This window comes from Schistocerca cancellata, chromosome 1 (assembly GCF_023864275.1).
Source record: "Schistocerca cancellata isolate TAMUIC-IGC-003103 chromosome 1, iqSchCanc2.1, whole genome shotgun sequence".
Taxonomy (NCBI): Eukaryota; Metazoa; Arthropoda; class Insecta; order Orthoptera; family Acrididae; genus Schistocerca; species Schistocerca cancellata.
In genome coordinates, this window is record NC_064626.1 from 868572152 (window position 1) to 868594045 (window position 21894).

The following is a 21894-nucleotide window of genomic DNA, read 5'->3' on the forward strand; positions in this document are numbered from 1 at the left end:
CTACTACACAAATTAAGGCATATCTGCACAGAATATGTGGGTGTTAGTAGTACCCAGAACAAGAAGAACAGTAGTAGACTGAAAAGCACATGTTTGAGCCAATGCTTGATGCCCAAATGTCAGTCCTCAGATCAACTTAACATCACAAATGTGCCACAAATTTATTGATTGTGATTCATAATAAAACTGTCTCATATTTCATACTTTGTATGTATTTAAAAAAATCACAGGAGAAGCACTCTAGAAATACGTTCTCTCAAACATTCAGTTCAAAATGACTAAGAAAGTGATATGGATATGGTTGCTGAGGCATAGCAGAGAATACCACCATATTAAAATCATCCAAAGTGACACTTAAAAAAATATTTTCTTGTTGGAAGTGGTGTTACTTGATCTCCCAAATTGATGAACATATGAGACTGTGATGATGCAGTCCAACACAGTGACAAGTGGATGTATACCATGTGTCAGCCCAAACTGGGTGTATAGGATAACTTTATTACTTTAATGCTAGTTTAAAGAATGTTACATATTGTGGCTTTGATACTGTCTATGGTATTTCTAAATAGATTTCCATTCCTGTAATGTTAAATGAATATTTTGTGAATTGTGCTAGTCCCACTACACTAGTCAGTAATTGCATCTTGTATGCAGATGCTATGATTGCTTATTCAGGGCAGACAAGAAGAGTGAAATCTTAGGCACAAATCAGTTAAAGTGCCATTTATAAATCTATAAACAAACTACTGATTAGCAGTTTCAAAATACAAGACTGTTATGGGTTCAATAATTTTATTATAATGTGTGTTGTAGATTAAATCAGAATGTACTGCCAAATGAAATCCTAGATGAAAGAATCTTTCCAAAATGAGCTATGACTAGCATTACACTGATGGTGTATGAAAATAGTGAAAAGAACTCCTAAGAAATATTGAGTGATGTCATTTTGCATATGGTTGTTAAAAGAATCTTCTGTGATAATAGTTTTGATATTTAGTCATTGCCAAATATTGTGGGACGCTAAACCTCCCTCTACAACATTAACTTGTAACATGCTGGAACATAATTCACAGCAGTCTTGCTACCAAATATGTATGTGGAAGTATTAAGTTTACCCACTCTTCCACACACCATGCGAGCATGAACAATCCATGTAGCACAATGACAGCAATCAGCTAGCATAAAACTAAACATTACATCCACAATATACACCAAGAAGAAATGACCATCTAGCCAATTTTGTGGTTGGATATGGTAATCCATCTACCACAATGGCTAGCTGACAGTTTCATTTTAGTGTGTATTATGGATGTAATTTGTTTTCTTTTGAGCTAGATGATTGCTGTTACTGTTCTAGAGCTACATGACTTTGTGCTCATGTGAAGTGTGGAGCAGCAGGTGAACTTATACCTCCACACATACTTGTTTTCAGATTCTGGGAACTATGTTCCAGCATGTCACAACTTAATGTTATAGAGGGGGTTTTAATATCCTACAGTGCTTGATTAAACATCAGAATTAAAATCACAATAAGTCTTTTTAACAGCCACATGTGGAATGACTTCACACAATGATTACACTAAATCTGTGGACTTTGTTCTCATAAAATTCTAAGTAATTATGGTCCTGTTGTCACTGTACTAATCATATCCAGATCAACAGGAAACTGTATACACAAATAAATACTACCAGTATATTGAATTATTTAGGATTAAAGGAGACAATTCACCTAAAGGCAGAAGTGCTGCATTGTTGTCAGATACACACACAAAAGGTACAGAGGTTTACTTTGCTGGCTTGTGGAATGGGATTCCTTTCTCAGGCTGTACAAGTCACACACACACACACACACACACACACACGCACACATACACGTGCCTGTCTCCCTATATTATGCTCATTCCACTCAAATATGTGTGTGTGTGTGTGTGTGTGTGTGTGTGTGTGCTTGTTTCTCCTACAGCTTGAGAGAGGAATTCAGTTCCAAAAGCTTGCGAAGTAAAGTTCTGTAACCTTTTGTGCATGTATCTGTCGACAATGCAGTGCTTCTGCCTTTAGGTGAGTCACCTCCTTTATTCATGAGTAATTCGTTATTCTCAACCAGAACTTTCCCTTACATTATTTTACTACCAATATGTTGCTATTTCAAAAGTAACAGAAGCTTAGATAAACAACAGTTTTGTTTTAAGTCTCAGCAATAAAAGCAACTGAAATCTTGATAAATGGCATTCATGAATGGTTTTAAGTCTCATGTATCAGCAGTAAAAGCTACTTAAATCTTGATAAATAACATTTATGAAGGATATGATAGAGTTAAGCAAAGCTTTTGAGTCTGTGCCACATGGTACAACAATTAGGAAATTAGCCTTTTATGGCATTTAAGATAAATCATTCAAATTATTGAGTTTTACCTAGCAACTGACTGCATCTACTACACCAAAATAAGCGGAAATCAAAATTAAGCAATATGTAAAGAAACGTTCCTCAAAGTCTGTTCTTGGACTTTCCCATTTATTGAGCATGTTAATGACTTTTTGAATTGTATGAGGGTAAGTCAATTATTATCCACAATTTAGTTAAATTTTTTTGTATTTTGGTAGTACTGTCATTTTATGTTGATGACGCATGCTTTGTTTATTTGTTGTTATATCTTTGCAATTTTCAGGCTGCTAGGTTAGTTTTGTTATCACTGCCTTGCTGTTAATCATGGCTGCTCTGCTGTTTATTTGCACCAAAGAAGAGCAACTTTCAGTGATCCATTTTTTGTGGTCATAAGGTGTATCAGGGGCCGAAATTCATCGAAGACTTTCGGTACAGTACAGGAACCGTGTTTTGCCACAACAGAGTGTCTTCAAATGGATTTAAAAATTCTGAAATGGTCACACAAGTGTTACGCATGATGAAGGAGCCAGACGACCATTTACCGCCACAAATGAAGAAACCATTGAGGGTTCATGTGAAATGATTCTCTTAGACAGACTATTAACTATTGACAAAATGGCACATCGTCTGCAAATTAGTCATGGTTCTGCCTACAAAATATTCCTCAACAGACTTGGATTTTGTGAAGTTTGTGCAAGATGGGTCCCAAAACAACTCACACAGTTACATAAACAAACGCACTTGGACATCTGCAAAAAAACATTTGGATCATTATGGTAATGAAGGGGACAACTTCGTAGACAGGACCATTACTGGTGAAGAAACATGGATTCATCATTATGAGCCAGATAGTAATGGCAGAGTATGGAATGGAAACATCCAAGTTCGCCAACCGAGAAAAAGTTCAGGACCCAACCGTCCGCAGGAAAACTGATGCTTACGGTTTTTTGGGACACACAGAGTCCAGTACTGGAAAATTATGGGGAAAGGGGCACAACAATAAACAGTGTACATTACGGTAAGCCAGGATGAAGCCTGCAATTTGAAGCAAAAACCAAGGATTGCTGTCAAAAGGTGTTGTGTTGTTGCACGACAATGAAAGTCTGCATACCGCTGCTCACACTGCTGAAACGCTCCAGAAACTCAAATTTGAAGTACTGGATCATCCTCCATATAGTCCCAGTCTTGCCCCTTCTGAATATCACATGTTTGGTCCACTCAAACAGGCATTAAGTGGCCGTCAATTTGCCTTGGACAAATCAGTGAAAGAAGCGGTGCATTCCTGGCTTGCAGCTCATCCGAGAACCTTCTTTTATGAGGGAGGACATCAGGAAGCTTGTACAACGATGGACCAAGTTCGTTGAAACACAAGGAGAATATGTTGAAAAATGATGTTCTTGGAAGTTTCCTATTTGATTATAATAAAATTTTATAGCTACTTTGAGGCTAATAATTGATTTACCCTCGTATAACATACAGTAGTATACTTTATGCTAATGATGATGTAACACTAATAACAACAAGAAGTAATTTGTAAGATATCCCAGAGAACAACAAGGAAATAATGCAAGAGACTAGTCATTGGTGGCAGGCCAACCATTTCTGCTTTAGCCTATCAAAAACATAACATGTTGTCTAGGAACTGTTGATCATCAAAAGTGACTATGAAATAGTGAAATTACTGGGACTGATGACTGATCAAAACCCCTCTTTGGAAGAACAAACATATTGTCTTTGCAGCAAACTTGTTGTAATTTTTTAAAATTGTATAAATTAAGAACAATATGAGCAAACAGCTATTATTCTGTTGCATCTCTTGAAGTTTTCCCAGCAGACAGATTATTCCATCATCTTTCAGGCATGCATCCAGGACACCATTTCATTTTCCAATATTTCAGATGATAATGCTACAGGCACCAAGGTGAGTTGGCGACTGATTTAAAACCAATTGACACAAATGGAATAATTGCACATGCATCAGAGGTAAGGCAATTGCCACACGATTGATGAGTCTACGATGTCTGGCATTCCAACATATGTGTGCATTTTTATAATGAGACACATAATTCATAAGCACTGTGGATTTGCTGACTTGGTTCTTGCTGTGTTTTGTACTTAGACGTATGAAGTTTTATCTGTGACAGATACTCTTGAGCTGATTGTCATACCTCTTAAGCACATACATTTGCTCCTCAGTATATTTATGTCAGGTGGATTTAATTCAGTCACCAACAGAGATGGCTGCATAGTTATCAGTTTGAATGTCAGAAGAAGAATTAATTATGTCTTGGATACACACCTCGAAGATGATGGAATATTATTCTAATGTATTTCACTTTTTTCCATTCCCATCAGCAATGTGAAAGTTTGCTATGGGAAAATTGCCCAGGAACTGAGTATATTTTCACACTGCAGGAGAAAGCAGTTACAGTACTTGTATTAACATGTAGATAAACCTTCAAAAACCATTTTAAATCCCTTAATACAATAATGCCACCTACATTATGTGTACATAATTATTTAACGTACGTCAGAAAAAAGATAGAGAAATTTAACATGAGATGAGATGTGCACGTACACAGCACCAGAAACAGACACTGTCTGGAATTCCCTCTTCAAAACTTTTACTGATCCATGTTAACAATAAGTACCTAAGTGTAAAATTTTTCAAGTTGTACACATTAAAGAAATGAGAAAGGTGTTAGAAAGATGGCTACAATGTAAAGAATTTTATTCAGTTGTATATTTTGGAAAATCAATAATTTTAAAATCAAATAATGGAAAGTCAAGGATGGAATAACAATATGTAAAGGATAGGATTGCTACTCACCACATAAAGGAGGCACTGAGCCACAGAAAGTCACAATGGAAAAGAGTGATAAAGATTTAAGCTTTCAGACAAAAAGGTACTTCTCCTGAAATATAAAACACACATGTTAATACAAGTGAAACTCTCACACACATGGGCACTGTCTCTGGATGCTGGGGTTCAACTGCTGACTGCAACTGCATCTGTCATTGTCAGCATTATGCTATGAGTGGATGATGGGGCTAGTGAAGAGGTGTGGTGTGGAGAGGGGAAGGGATGGTAGGGTAGGGGTAGGGGAAGGTGCTAAGCTGCCTGTGGGAGCGTGCAGGGACAGGATGGGCTGTTAGGTGCAGAGTCAGAAGGCTGTGCCTGAGGGATGGAGAAAGCCAGAGTGGAAAAGTGAGAAGGGCAAAAGCCTAGTAGGTGCATTGTTGGGACAGGAGGTGTGCTGGAGTGGATCAGGAAAGGGTATAGGTGAATGGATGACTGAGCCTAGCATAGGTCGACAGGAGGAAAAGGGGGTCATATTTACCAGAAAGAAAGAATGTAAGGATATATTGCAGGGAGGGTTACCACCTGCACAATTCCGAGATGCTGTCATTAATAGGAAGAATCCAGGAGACACAAGCTGTGAATCTGTCATTCAAGTGAAGCATATTGTGTTGGACAGCATGTTCTGCAACTGGGAGAGCCAGCCATATCTTACCTACAGTTTGGTGGTTGCTACTTACGCAGACAGATAGCTTATTAGCTGTCATGGCCATGTAGGTAGCAGCACAGTGGTTGCAGCTTAATTTGTAGATTACATAGATTCTTTCACAAGCAGCCCTCTCTTTGATTGAGTAGGAGATGTCTGTGGTAAGAATGGAGTAGGTACAAGCGAGAGTATGCATGAGGCAGGCCTTGCATCTAAGTCTATTGCAGAGATATGAGCCATGAGGCAAGTGGGCTGGGAGCAGGGGTGGAGCAGGAATGGACAAGGATATTGCTTAGGCCTGATGGGAAACAGAATACCACTGTAGGATGGATGGGGAGGACAGCAGGGAGGATATCCCTCATTCCAGGATGTGTCAAGAGGTAGTCAAAATCCTACTGGAGAAGATGATTCACTTTCTTCAGTTCTGGGTGTTACTGAGTCACGAGGTGAGTGCTTCTTTGTGGCCAGACACTGGGTATTGGGAAGGTAGTAGGTGACTGGAGAGGCAAGGTACAAGAGATTTGTTTTCGGACAGGATTGGAAGGGTATTTTCGCCTGTGAAGACCTGTGAGACCCTTGGCATATGTGGAGACCAACTGCTTATCACCAAAGATGTGATGACCTTGGTTGGTAAGATTGTACAGAACAGACTTTGGAATGGGTGGTAGCTGTTGAAGTGGAAGTATTGTTGGTGGTTAATTGGCTTGTGTGGATGGAGTTTATGACATATCCATCATTGAGATGGAGGTCAACATCAAGGAAGCTGGCTTGTTGAGTTGAGGAGGATAAGGTGAAATGAACGGGGGAGAAGGTATTGAGGTTCTGGAGGAATTTGGATAGGGTACCCTTACTCTAGGTCCAGGTACGAAGATGTCTTCAGTGAATGTGAACCTGCTGTGGGTTTGAGATTCTGTATGGTTAGGAGCAATTCCTCTAAATGGCCCATGAATAAGTTGGTAAAAGATGGTGTTCTACAGGTGCCCATTTGTTTGGAGGTGATGACTTTGAAGGAGAGATAATTATGAATGAGGATTTTGTAGGTCACCATGAGCAGGAAGCAGGCTGTAGGTTTGGAGTCAGTTGGGTTTTGGGAAAGGTAAGATCAATAACAGCAAGGCCATGAGCATTGGAGATGTTAGTGACATCAGCTGTGATGAGTGGCATGGTGGGTGGTAAAGGAACTGGGACTGTGAGGAGACTGTGGGGAAATGTATGGTGTCTTTTATACAGGAGTGTGGGTTACGGGTGATAGGCTGAATGTATTGATCTGTGAGAGCAGAGATTCTCCCTGTGGGGCCACAGTAACTGTCCACAATAGGGTATCCTGGGTGGTTGGATTTATGGACTTTAGAAAGCATGTAGAAGGTAGGAGTACTGGGAGTGGTGCAGATGAGGAGAGAATAGACTTGGGGGAGAGGTTCAGGTATGGACTTAAGGATTTGAAGAGGGGCTAGAGATCCTGCTGGATTTCTGCAATGGGGTCACTGTGGCAGGGCCTGTAGGTGGATGTATCTGACAGCCACTGTAGTCCATGCACCAGGTGGAGCCTTTGTTGGTGGGTATGATTATAGTGTTGGGATCAGCTTTTAGACAATGAATTGTGGTTTCTTCGAATGATGGTGAGGTCAGGTTGAAGGTTAGGAACCCCTCTGCTGCCCTCCTTTCTTTACATATCTTCATCTACTGGCTTGCATGCCATTATCATCTTTTTATTTATTTTTATCTTTGATCTGAATGTGTTTTCATGTTGATTTTAGTTAATTTTCATCTTTCACTATAGACCCTACTGCCTAATGTTTTACCTTTTCCCCCCATATTCCTGTGTTTCATTCTTTTTGTGTTTTTTCCCTATGTATATTTACGTGTTTTTTGTCCTCCAATATGGTCCTTACTCCAACCACAGTACAGAAAAGTTGCTTTATCCCTAGCCAGAACCCAGTCCCACATACTGTTCCTGCATTTTTGTGTAGCTCATGGAAACCCCACAAGCTGCCTGACCATCAAATGACCCACCTCTGTCCACTACCCTTCCTTCCGCAATGACCTCTATCTGTTCTAACTCCATCAGTCTGTAGCCCTCAAAACCTAATCTGGTAAAACTGTATAAATCAGACACAAACCTCCTTGCAATACCCATACTCCATCCATAAAACTGTCTTGCTCTATAATCTCAAATTCCTGTATTGCATCAGCCAGACTGAAATTTTTGCTCTCTAGAGCAGCTTGCACAACACTACCCTGAAAAACTCTCCAACCTGGCCACCTTCTACTACCACCTTGGACTATCACTATCCACCATGTCCACAAGAGCCTCTATCACACCTTCTCTGCATCCTCTCTTAACCGACAAACCTTTCCTTGCAAACCTACATTTACCATACCCTCATAAGCTTTCTCCCAGTGCCACAGAATCCAGAACCTAAACAGGCCTGGAAATTGTAATGTACTTTTCCTCTAAAAGCCTCTGTCTCACTGAAACATCAGTCCTTATCATCTGCTCCACTTCAAAGTTCAGTAATGCTGTGCTGGTTAAAGACCAGCTTGCATTCTCTTGGTTGCTACAGGAAAAAATTTTTCTCACCAACCCTACAAATCAGACTCAATCCGAAACCAATAATGAAGACTGTGGGACTCATTTCACACATCCATCTATCTGTGATTAGTACCACTGCCTCCTAATCACAGCCTGTTAACTTTCAGTAGTCTCCTAACTTTGAGTCTTTCCTCACTATCAGTCCTTAAATCCCTCAACTTGGAAACCAACATTACATCTGCAGTAAGAATTGCAACCCACCACCTAAAAACTGATTCTGTCCTTATAATCCTACCTGCTGACTAAGTCTTAGTCAGACTCCACCACTGTGGTTAAGAACCACAGGGATTACCTGGTGGAGAGACGCTCCCATTTGTCTGATACGTCCATCTAAGAACCTTTCCACAGTGATTGCATTCCTGAAATCCAGCAGGATTCAAATCCTTAGGTTCATCCCAGAACCTCTCCCTTGAGTCTCTCTCTCTCTCTCTCTCTCTCTCTGTCCTCATCTCCACCACACACAGAACTCCCACTTTCTACATGCTTCTTCCTAAAGTTCATAACCCCCCCCCCCCTCCCCCAGGACACCTCATTGTTGCCAGTTACTGTGCACCAACAGGGAGAGGTCTCTGCTCTCATGGACCAACACTATTAGCCTCTTACCCACAACCTACACTTCTATATCCTCCTCCACAGACTCTCCACAATTCCTGTTCCTGCACCACTTAGTGAGCTGCTCATCACTGTCAATATCACTTTTCTCTACACTAACATCCCCAATGCTCATGGCACCCTCCTATGCCAACCTATTCATGGGCCATCTAAATGAAATGTCCCTAATCACCCAGAATCCCAAATGCTGCAGCTGGTTCAGATTAATTGGCGACATCTTTGTGATCAGGACAGAGGGTGAGGATACACTGCTGACATTTCTTTGGAATCTTCTCCCTCATTTGCTTCACCTTGTCTTTCTGAAGCCAACAAGACACATTCTTTGATGCTGACCTCCATGTCAAGGATTGCTACATTGTTACCTCTGTCCACACAAGCCAAACAACCACAGACAATATCTCTACTTCAACAGCTGGCACCCATTCCACCCCATCCCTCCGGCACTGCCTCCTGACTCATCACTTAGCTGTCCTTCCTGTCCCCACATGCTCCCACTGGCTTCACAGCATTTTCCCCCACCTTTACCCTGCTATCCCTCTCCCTCCCCATCCCACAGCTGCTCCTGAAAGCTTAAAAGCATATCTGCTTATCCAAGCTTAAATGTTTATCAGTCATTTTCCAGTGTGTCTTTCTGGGAATGGGAATGAATGCCTCCTCTACATAATAATTTTAAAATATTTTACTTAAATAATAAAACATTTGTTTTATTATTATTTAAGTACTTTCTGTGTTGATGTATGTAATAATTCTAATGAAGCGTGAGATTACCGAACAAAACAGATACTTTGTATGATTGTATTAAAAGTCATGAAAGCTCATAATTATGATATTTACAGTAGAAACATTTTAGTAGCTGCTTTGTGGAGTAAAAGTAGAATAAATTAATCAGCATGTGAAGCAAAGTTTTTAACTGTTTGTGTCAATAGTTATTTCAGCTGCTTTGATCTTGTTACCATTATTTGCAAGTATTCATATATAGCGTTACAATCATGCCATACAGTAGATTCTTATAATTTCCTAACTACTTAACCACTCTACATTTGCTCTTCTTTTTTTGCAGATGTAAAAAAAATTGTTATTCTGGAGTATAATATCCCCATATGACAAACTGATTTACATTCTTCCAAGTGGAACTCACCTGTATTGTAAACATGGAGAATGCTGAATGGGACCTTTCAGAAGACAAACAAGAACATTCTGCTGAAGATCTCAAACTTCATAAATCATCATTGCAGGTCATTGCAACAGTCTCATCCATTAGAGAATCTTATGAGAGAAGAAGCCCTTTTCGCAGTCAACATACCACACTAACATCACTACCTCCTGAACCAAAAAAGATGTGTTTACCTTTTGTAAGTTTTATTCTCATACAAAAATATGAATTAAAAACTACTGTAATTAAGGAGGAATATGCTCCAGTATATTGTCTTCTATTCATATTGGTCATATTACATGGTGGTGTATGTTATTTTTTAAAATATTGGTGTAACCCTTAGTCATTTTCAGTCTGTGGGAGTCATTTGCTGATCTTTACATCCATTGTTAAATATCTGAAGTGAAATTAATTCAGCTTTAAACTTCCACGGATATCATCAACTTTGGAACCTTGTTAATTGTTTTGCATTTTATTTATGATTTTTAGCACTTGTGGTTTATATCTGCTACATTTGTAGAGGTACATCAACTGAATAGGAGGGTGGTACTTGTTTCTACTTTGTGAAGAAACATGTGGAAGTGAATTTCAGAAACTTTACTTATTGGGTTTGGTTTCCATGTGAACATGAATGCCTGGATGCTAATGCTTTTGCCAGTGGTAATGTGAGCGCATTGCTGAAATTTCTTAATGCTTTAGAAGAGGTCCTATAAAATATGACTACTGTGATAGTTATTGAAGATTTGATGAATTTCCTTTTGGCTGACAAAGCAGGCTTAAATGATATCTCTTTCTCTCTGTGCTTTGTGCTGTACATAAACTATATCATGCAGCACTTCATATTTGTTTAAAAATGCGTTCATATTGATTGTGTTTGATACTAATTTTCAACTGTTGCAGTGGGTGCACATTTGTTTTGTTCTTGATCAACTATTGGCCTTGATTTAAGTTACATTTTCTAACAAGAACTAAATATGTTGTGATCATTATTTCCTATTCCAAAAGTCCTCTATGCTGATGAAGTAATTTACAGTTTCCTACTCATAGAGTTTAAAGATCTTGTCAATTTTTCACTTTGCTTTTGAAGATCTTTATGTGTACATTGTTGATATTTGTGCAACAACTACTGTACATTAGAACCTCTGTTTCCAATTTCATTCATATCATTCTCAAGGAAATAAAGTTGATTCATTACCTACAGACTAATATGTCCTTTCAACTGTCTGTTCCATCTAGTTTTCAGAGAAAGCATTTATAATAATTGTACCAGTGTGGCCCCGGTGGCTAGAGGCAATGGTCATATACTGTATGATCAAAAGTATCCAGACACCTGGCTGAAAATGACTTACAAGTTTGTGGCACCCACTATTGGTAATGCTAGAATTCAATATGGTGTTGGCGCACCCTTAGTCTTGAGGACAGCTTCAACTCTCACAGGCATACGTTCAATCAGGTGCTGGAAGGTTTCTTGGGGAATGGCAGCAAATTCTTCACGGAGTGCTGCACTGAGGAGAGGTATCAATGTCGATCGGTCAGGCCTGGCATGAAGTTGGCATTCCAAAACATCCCAAAGGTGTTCTATAGGATTCATGTCAGGCCTTTGTGCAGACCAGGCCATTACAGGGATGTTGTTGTTGTGTAACCACACTGCCGCAGGCCGTGCATTATGAACAGGTGCTTGACCATGTTGAAAGATGCAGTCACCATCCCCAAATTGCTCTTCAACAGTGGGAAGCAAGAAGGTTCTTAAAACATCAATGTAGGCCTGTGCTGTGATAGTGCCATGCAAAACAACAAGGGGTGCAAGCCCCCTCCATGAATAACAAGACCACAGCATAACACCACCACCTCCCAATTTTCTGTGATTTGTCATTCCACACAAGGTTTTTCCACCATTCAATCGTCCAATGTTTACGATCCTTACACCAAGTGAGGCATCGTTTGGCATTTACCGATGTGATGTGTGGCTTATGAGCAGCCGCTCGACTGTGAAATCCAAGTATTCTCACCTCCCGCCTAACTGTCATAGTACTTGTAGTGGATCCTGATGCAGTTTGGAATTCCTGTGTGATGGTCTGGATAGATGAATGCCTATTACATATTACAACCCTCTTCAACTGTCAGCGGTCTCTGTCAGTCAACTGATGAGGGCAGCCTGTACGCTTTTGTGCTGTACGTGTCCCTTCACATTTCCACTTCACTATAATATTGGAAACAGTGGACCTAATGATGTTTAGGAGCGTGGATATCTCACATACAGACGTATGACACAAATGACACCCAATTACCTGACCACATTTGAAGTCTGTGAGTTACACAGAGTGCCCCACTCTGCCTTCTCACAATGTCTAATGTGTACTGAGGTTGCTGGTACGGAGTACCTATCAGTAGGTGGCAGCACAATGCACATTATATGAAAATTGTATGTTTTGTGGGGTGTCTGGATACTATTGACCACATAGTGTATGTGTTTGTCTGCATGCACGCGTTTGTGTGTGTGTGTATGTGTAAGTGTTTTGTCAACTTCAGAAGAAGGCCTTTTGGCCAAAAACTTATTTGTTTAGCGGTCATTTTGTTGTGCCTGTCAGTGACTCAATATTCTTCTGTCAATAATTTTCACCATACAAAAGGCAAATCACTAAAGAAAACATGTTCTTTAAATATCACCAATGTTAAAGGATGAATTTGAAGTACAAGTTAGAATTGTACTGATTCAAGCCATATGATGTAAGCATAAGTCTAGTATTCAACATCATTCCCAATAGATAGAAGGTCCAAGTCTGGGCTTCCATCACTCATTGACATTTAATTTGCTGGAAAGTTGATTACAATGTACACTCTACTGCAGAGTCAATGATTCCGTCTGGAAGCCATCTGTATGTTGTAAGTCACCTTCAACCACTCTCTCTTAGTGCTGTTAGTCCATCAAATTATGCAAGAGAGCCTCTGTTGAAAGTAGGAGACAGGTGCTACCACATTGGCACTTCAAGGGAGGCCATGAGGTTTATTGAAATGCTCAGTTGCTGCATTCTGATGTGTGCTGGGGTTGGATTCTTATTCTTCATGATGGCATCAGACCTTGGAATATTTCGCTACCTGGTTTGTCCTTCTGGCTCTCTCTGGCAGTCTCAAAGATCTTTGTAGTATTGATACAGCTGAAAATTGTTGTCAGTGGTTGTTTGCTTGATGTATACTATAGAGCTTATGCTTTTAAGTGGTCTCTTCTACATTTATTACCACTTTGAATGTTGCAATGACAAGTCTGGTTGTACATTACTCTGATTGCACAGGTTGTACATTACTCTGATTGCACAGGATGTAAAACTCAAATCTCTCCTCAGTTCACTCATAGGACAATATAGCTTCCATGATGGAGTAGTACTTATGCTCAGCCCTCATAATAAACAGTGGTATTTAAATCCACAGAGCAGTGGCCTTAGATAAACTTTCCACACAGTCAGGTTATGCCATGGCCAGGCAGAGAAAGATTCCAAAATCAGATACTGGATCATAAGGCATAGCCAGTAGCAGAAATAGACTCAGATCACAATGGAGTAGTGATGAAGAGTAGGCTGAATTTTAAGAGACTAATTGAGAAGAATCAATACACAAAGAAATGGTATACAGAAGAACTAAAGAACGAAGAAATACACTTGAAGTTATCTGAGGCTTTAGGTACTGTGGTAAGGAGTAACTTGTATGCAGTTCAGTTAAAGAGGAATGGACATCTCTAAAAAGGGCAGTCACAGAAGCTGAATGAAAAATATGGGTATCAAAGGTAACACAAGAAATACTTCAGTTGATCGATGAAAGAAGCAAGTACAAACATATTCAGGGAAATTCAGGAATATAGAAATACAAGTTGCTTAGGAATGAAATAAATGTAGGTAAGATGAAATAAAGGTAGGTAAGATGAAATGTCTACATAAAAAATGTGAAGAAATTGACAACGAAATGACTGTCAGAAGTCAAATCAGCCTTTGGTGAAATTGAAAGCAAGAATTGTAACATTAAGATTGCACTGCAAATTCCACTGTAAGTGCAGAGGAGAGAGCAGTGGGTGGAAAAATGCCTCTATGATAACAGTTAAACATAGTGAAACGAACCAAGATAGTAAGTGCGTAATGAAATAATACTGTGAATATATTCAAATTTGCAAAAATAAACACGAGAAAATTCAAGTCTACAGGTGTAATTTTTACTGTTACAAGAGAGTTTGTTACATTATCAAGATAGTGAAATTTTTATAAACTGTGGACACAGCATAAATATAAATCAGTGCATGTACTAGTGAAAACCTTTCAAATAAATGTGTAGTACAATTTTGAACTATATGTTTAAAGTGCACAAATTAAATGGAAATGAAGACACAACAGTGCCAGATTCCAGGTATGCTTACTCTCATACTTTTTTGCAAAGCATGGGGAAGAAAAGTAAACAACTATCATCATGATATACAGTATGTAAATTGGTCAGTGCATAAAATGGTGCAAGGAAATAATCAGGACAAAATTTCCCAGCAACGAATGAAAGATGAAATTTTACGATTGGATGCTCCAATTGCACATCTTACTGATAGTTTGAAGGCTCTAAAAGAACAATTAAACTGTATGATTGCAACAAACAGTACATTGATTCGTTCAGAAGACTGAAAATGTGGACAAAATTTACAAAAAGAAAAACAAAACAGCGACATTGCTGAATGTTCTAATAATTGTGTTACATCACATGTCCCAGTAAAAGTAAATGCTGCACAAACAGAAATGCAGTTAGCAGGGAAAGGAACCAGGAATCAATTTAATATAACTATGCCAGAAACTAAGGTTCTTATGTTGACTGACGAAAATGGCAGAAACTGTGCAAGCCTGTTAAATGAATTGTCACAAGAAATGCTCTCTGTAACATCCTTTGTTAAACCAGGTGCGTTATTTAACGAAGTTACTAGAGAATCAAACACCTAGGAAAAGAAGACACTCTAATAGTCTGTGCTGAATCAAATGACACCAGAAACTGGAAGATGACCTGTAATTTCAGAAATGCTGTAGAAGTGTTAATCAGGAATACACATAAGGACTGTGTACAATTCCATGCCAGCAAGACGGTACAGACAAATTATGTCATATATCAGCTGAACAAGTACGTTCTAAAAACCTGTGAACAATACAATCATGTCACAGTACTTTATGTAAACATATTTCTAAGAAGACAAGATTTCACAAGGCACGGATTGTATGTAAACAAAAGAGGAAAAAAGAAACTGCAGTAAACACCATGCCAGAAGTAAAAAAACCTTCTATAGAATCAAAAAACCAGAAAGATGGAAAAAATGGACCATCACATTCCAAAAGTGAGATTGTCCACACTGAACCAAGAAAAATAGAAGCAGATGCAGCATTAACAGCAGTATTGGAACAAGTAACATCATCACCATTCCAGTCAACAGCAGAACCACAACCACTGTTGGCAACAACAGAAGAGCCACAGTCACCAGTGGCAGCAGCATCCCCAGAAACATTATCATCAGAAACACGGCCGACAAGAAAATAATCAACACCAATAACAGAAAATGCAACATCAACATTGGCAGAAGTAATAGGAGCCACTCATCCCCTTAACAAGACAAGAACTTCACCACCATGCCATCTGAAGGAACAGTCAACATTGGAAAACCCATCAAATAGTTGTATACTGAGGAAAAGGAAAGTAGCAGTTCCATCCTATCTCAATGATTTTTTGCTGAAGGGCTACAGGAAAACCATAGTAAGATCAGTACAAGTATAATGTTCTTCCATATTAATGTGCAGTCTCTTAAGAACAAACTTAATGAACTTCAGTATTGGCTGGAAAACTTACACTGCACTGTGATTTCAATAAATGAATACTGTCTTAGCTATGAGGAACTAAAATTAAGTGTACCATTTGGATATGAACTGGCAACCAGCTACAGTAGAACAAGTATTAAACATGGTTGTGGATCTGCATATGTTAAAAATAGTGTGAACCTAATCTATGAAGTTATAGATGTAACTGGGCTGTGCATATAAGCAAAATTTGAAGCTGCAGCCATAATGTTGCCAAACCAGGAAATTATAACAGCTTCAGTTTACGACCTCCCCAAAACACAATGAAGACCTATGTGTGGAGCTTCTGGAGAAACAGATACTCTTGCCATTCAAATACAAAAATTGCAGAATACTGATATTTGGTGATATCGATATAGACATTAGGTTTAAGAGTAGAAAGGTTGATCACTTGCTAAATGCATAAAGATCTCTTAACTTCAGTTGTGTAAATGACAAACCCACAAGACATAAAGCATGTCTAGATAACATAATTTGTAATTTTCATCTAAACAAAATGGAATTCAACACAATAAAGCTAGGCATTTCAGATCATGAGGGACTATGGCTCAGACAAACTCTTAACAGTAACACAACTGAAACTTCCACAGGCTGTAGAAAAATTATAAGACCAATTAATGAATCAAAGCTAAACAAGTTGATAAGTAAATTGAATTTAATAAAATTGGATAAAATAATGACCACTGCAGGTGCAAATGAATCTACCAAAAATTTTCTAGAACTGTTAACTGAAAATTTTGAAGCATGTTATCCTAAACACTGCAAGAAAATATCAAAGCAAAATCATTACACTAACCACAAAATCTAAAAAGCTGGAACACTCCACATCTAAGTAGAATAAGAATCATAATGCTACTCTATCATGATAGGTCCAAGCACAATAATGCTGACAAGGAAATGTACATGAAAGTGAAAAAGATTTACAGGTCTGAAATCAAGGCAGCCAAGTGCAAAGCAAATGATACATATATACTGAACTCAGTAAATAAATGCAAAGCTGCATTAGAAATTATTAAAACAGAAACTAAGTGTGATGATAAAGTATACCAGACACCAATTCCACCTGAAATTCTAAAAGCACATTTTGTCAGCCCTCAATCAGATAACAGCATAATGGAGAATGTGAGTAAGGCAGAGGCACTGCTGCCAGAAATGAACAGTAAGCAGACAGACAGCTTTCACTGGACTTGTGTAACTGAGAAGATGGTCAATGAATGAACTAAGCTCAGTAATTCTAGACTAGAGGATTAGTATGGTCTCTCAAATTATGTTATTAAATATATCAGAAATCAAATTGTAACACCACTGACTAAAATAATCAACAAAATTTTAAATGAAGGTAATTATCCAGAATGTTTAAAAATGTTTGTAGTTAAACCAGTACATAGTAAAGGAGATATAGCATCACCAGATAACTATTGACCAATACCACTTATACCCATAATATCAAAAATATAGAATACTGCATGTATAAACAGATGAGTCAGTATTTTGAACATAATGATATACTCACCTCCTCACAGCATGGTTTCAGATCCAGCCTTTCTACAGTCAAAGCAGTTGAGAGTATGGTAGCAAAAATATACAATTGTTTTGAAAATAAAGATATTATCTGGGCAACACTGTTGGACCTCAGGAAAGCTTTTGATATGGTCTCCCACAATACTCTCATAAAAAAAACTCTACAAGTACAGAGTGGGAGAGAATGCTCTATGTCTAATGCAGTCATACTAGGACAGTAGAAAACAGTTAGTTAAGGTAAATAATCATATGTCAAGAATGTCTCCCAGTTGTAAAGGGTGTACCTCAAGAATTTGTTCTTGGACCTTTCCTTTTCATTATTTATATAAATGATTTACCTGCAGTTGTATCATGTGATGCAGTGCTATATGCTGATGACAAAACACTCATCACATGTGATAGCAATCTCGAAAATGTGCAACACAGCGTAGGAGTGGCAATGGAGAAGTGCACTACTTGGTTTGGGGCAAATGTACTGCAGAAGAATGATAGTAAAACTGAAGCTATTGTATTCAGTCTGAATGCTCCCAGTTATGATAACAAAACAGTAAAATTACTAGGATTTCATATAGATGAAAAGCTCAGCTGGGAAGATATGTGGCAAATTGGCATGTGCCATATATCTGCTGTACAAGCTGAGGAGCAGTGTCAGTAAAGATATTTTGGATTCTTCCATTGGCACCCGAGTTATAGAACACTATTATGGGGCAATTCCGTAGGCTCAAAATTAGTGTTTAAATGGCAAAAGAAAGCCATAAGGTGCATTGCGGAACCTAACCCATATGAATCATGTTGAGATTATTTTTAAAAACTAAATATAATGACAGTGCCTGGCCTGTATATTTACAACTGCCTTGTCTTCATGAAAGAGAATCTGAGTAAATTTGACTTAAGGAGAACAGTTCATGATCATAACATAAGAAGTGAACATACAATTAATATGCCATGTGCTAGGCTTGCAAGGGCACATAACAGCTACAGATATCTTGGTACAGTCTACTTCAACAAATTACCTGAAAATGCCTACATAGTGCCAGTAAATAAATTTAAAACTAGTCTTTCAAGGTGGATCAAAAGTAGAGTAATTTACTGTGCTCAGGATTTCCTTGAGTATGTGACAAATGACCCACTTTCCTTATGAGAATGAACTATAAATTAACTGCAAACTATACATATGCCACACTGTGCAACTATTTTATTACAGTTTCATGTACTTATTGTTAATTATCTGTTTGATTTTTTATTTGTCATTCACTGAACTATGTAGTTCATTTATCTTGTAATTGATCTATTAGGAAACTTCTTGTTGTTATTGACATTTGCACAAATATGTATTGTATCAATCTTGGATTATTATATTGTAGGTAATAACATTTGTCATGTCAAAGTTTATATTATTATTATTGTTATTATTATTATGTTAACACTGATGACACCAATTGCATGTAAATATGCTCAATGGTGGAATAAAACATCTGTATTTGTATTTGAATCTATGTGCAGTAAATTTCATCTGATGTGATGGAAGAAGAAACAGAAGTCAGTATAGAAGAGCCAGGACATCTAGTATCAGAATCAGAATTTAAAAGAGCTTTGGATGACTTCAGATCAAGTGAGGTAGAAGGGATAACAACATACCATCAGAATTTCTAAAATCATTGGGGTTAGTGTGTAGAATGTATGAGACCGGCAGTATATCAACAGACTTTTGAAGAAACATCATCCACACAATTCTGAAGACTGCAAGAGCTGACAAGTGTGAAACTTATCACACTATCAGCTTAACATCTAGTGTGTTCAAGTTGCTGACAAGAATAGTATACAGAAGAATAGAAAAGAAAATTGAGGCTGTGTTAGATGACAATCAGTTTGGCTTTAGGAAAAGTAAAGACTCTAGAGAGCCAGCTATGATGTAGCAGTTGATAATGGAAGCAAGGTTAAAGAAAAATCAAGACACATTCATAGGATTAGTTGACCTGAAAAAGCATTCAGTACTGCCAAATGGTGCAAGCTGTTCAGAATTCTCAGTAAAACAGGGTTAAACTATAGGTAGAGGCAGGTAATATACAAGAGCCAAGAGGGAATAATAAGAATGGAAGAGCAAGAAGTGCTTGGAGTAAAAATGGTGTAAAACAGGGATGTAGTCTTTCACCCTAAAGTTCAATCTATACATCGAAGAAGCAATGATGGAAATAAAATAAAGATTCAAGAGTGGTATTAAAATTCAGAGTGAAATGGTATCAGTGATGGGATTTACTGATGACATTGCCATGCTCAGTGAATGTGAAGAATTGCAGGATCTGCTAAATGGAATAAATCGTCTAATGGGTACAGAATATGGGTTAAGAGTATATTGAAGAATGGTGAATGTGATGACAACTAGCAGAAATGAGAAAAGTGAGAAACTTAACATCAGGATTGATGGTCGAGCAGTAGATGAAGTTAAGGAATTCTGCTACTTGTACAATAAAATAAACCACAACAGACAGGGCAAGGAGGACATAAAAAGCAGAATAGAACTGAGAGAAAGTGCATTCCTCACCAAGAGAAGTCTACTAGTATCAAACATAGGCCTTAATTTGAGAAAGAAATTTCTGAGAATGTATGTTTGGAATTCAGCACTGTATGGTAGGGAAACATGGACTGTGCGAAACCAGAAATGAAGAGAATCAAAGCATTTGAGACGTGGTGCTTCAGTAGAATGTTGAAAATTAGGTGGACTGATAAGGTAAGGAATGAGGAATTTCTGTGCAGAATTGGAGAGGAAACGAATGTGTGGAAAATACTGACAACGAAAAGGGACAGGATGATAGGACACATGTTAAGATATCAGGGAAGAACTTCCATGTTACCAGAGGGAGCTGTAGAGGGTAAAAACTGCAGAGGAAGGCAGAGACTGGAATACATCTAGCACGTACTTGGGAATTTAAGTTGCAAGTTCCACTCAGAGATGAAGAGGTCACCACAGGAGAGCAGTTCGTGGTGGGCAATATCAAATCAGTCCAAAGACTGATGGAGAAAAAGGAAGAAAAAAGCATGATCTTTACTTTATGAACACAATGCACTGTTTTACGTAAATGATGACCTAGAACAGATTCAGAACAAATCTCTACTTGTGGAATCATCATATGTAGTCGTTACACATGTAAATAATCAACGTCAGGCTATGTTATAAGAACTTGCTATTTAGTGTGACTCAAATGATTATTGAGTGCAGATTTTCATGCAGAATTTTTACAAAGAGCTTTTAGTAATATGATTTCTAAGTGTAGATTTTCTTGACATAGGTGTTGCTAATGAATTTTCAGACTGTGGACTGACTATTTTGGGGTGGTGCTGGTTTGTAAAGATTGGCATTTGAACAAAGTGCTGTCCTCAAAACTACATAATCATTTGACAAATGGCTGGGTTAGATTTTACTCTTTTGAATCTATTGTGTACTAAGGCAGTAATATGGTTTGTGAAATGTGTTATGAGTACAATGCTGTTCCTTACAAAGCAAAGCGTTGTGTCTAATACATCACTTCCTGCCAATGGTTCTACAAAACACAATGTGTTAATGGGCCGCTCTGTTCCCACATTTATTTAGACCAACTTCCTGGTGCCTTCCAGCACAATAATCTGTGAATTAATACTTAGAGTAGTTAACTGCGGTTCAGTTAGTTCACTACTAAAGATAGATGCTCCTTGCTTCTGTACTTCCCAGGTGACTGTCTTCACTAGCAGGAATGTTGCCACTCTAATTTCAACTACACCCCACCTAAGGTCAGGGTTGGCTTGCTGCATTGTCAAAAGTCTAATCCCAAGATCACATAGTAACCATCACTAACCCAGGACAAGACTTCTACACATTGCTTAAAAAGCCACACCCCAGCATGAAAATCTGCCATTAATGAACCCAGAGACTCCACATCACTATCTCTAACTCATGTAAATTACAATATGGAGCATTTGATCACTTCTGATCCATAAGGTCCATACTTGCTACCGATGCGAGTAGCCCTGCATCCAGTAACAACTTGTGCTTTCTAACCTTTGCTATTCCTACTGTACTCCATAATTATTGATCTGTATCCATGTTAGTTGCATTGAAATTTATCAGGAATTCCATGCAGTGGACCTGGGGTTCCCTTTTGTGTTTAACAAGTGCTTATTCATTTCTTGTTTCCCCTTGCCATTTCCATAATCACATTAGTGGTGTCCAACCACACCACATCCACCACACTGAGGTTGGCGGCATTGCCTCTGCATATGTCCCATCATTCC

At 38.4% G+C, this 21894-nt stretch overlaps 1 protein-coding gene across 1 annotated transcript in view; it reads left to right on the forward strand.

Moving 5' to 3' along the window:
* Positions 1-21894, forward strand: part of LOC126189843 (cilia- and flagella-associated protein 251-like) — a 794634-nt gene that overhangs the window by 79619 nt on the left and 693121 nt on the right. Inside the window, exon 3 of the mRNA XM_049930974.1 lies at positions 10154-10445. Within this exon, the coding sequence (XP_049786931.1) occupies positions 10245-10445 (201 nt within the window). The 5' untranslated portion in view covers positions 10154-10244. The remainder of the gene's footprint in view (positions 1-10153; positions 10446-21894) is intronic.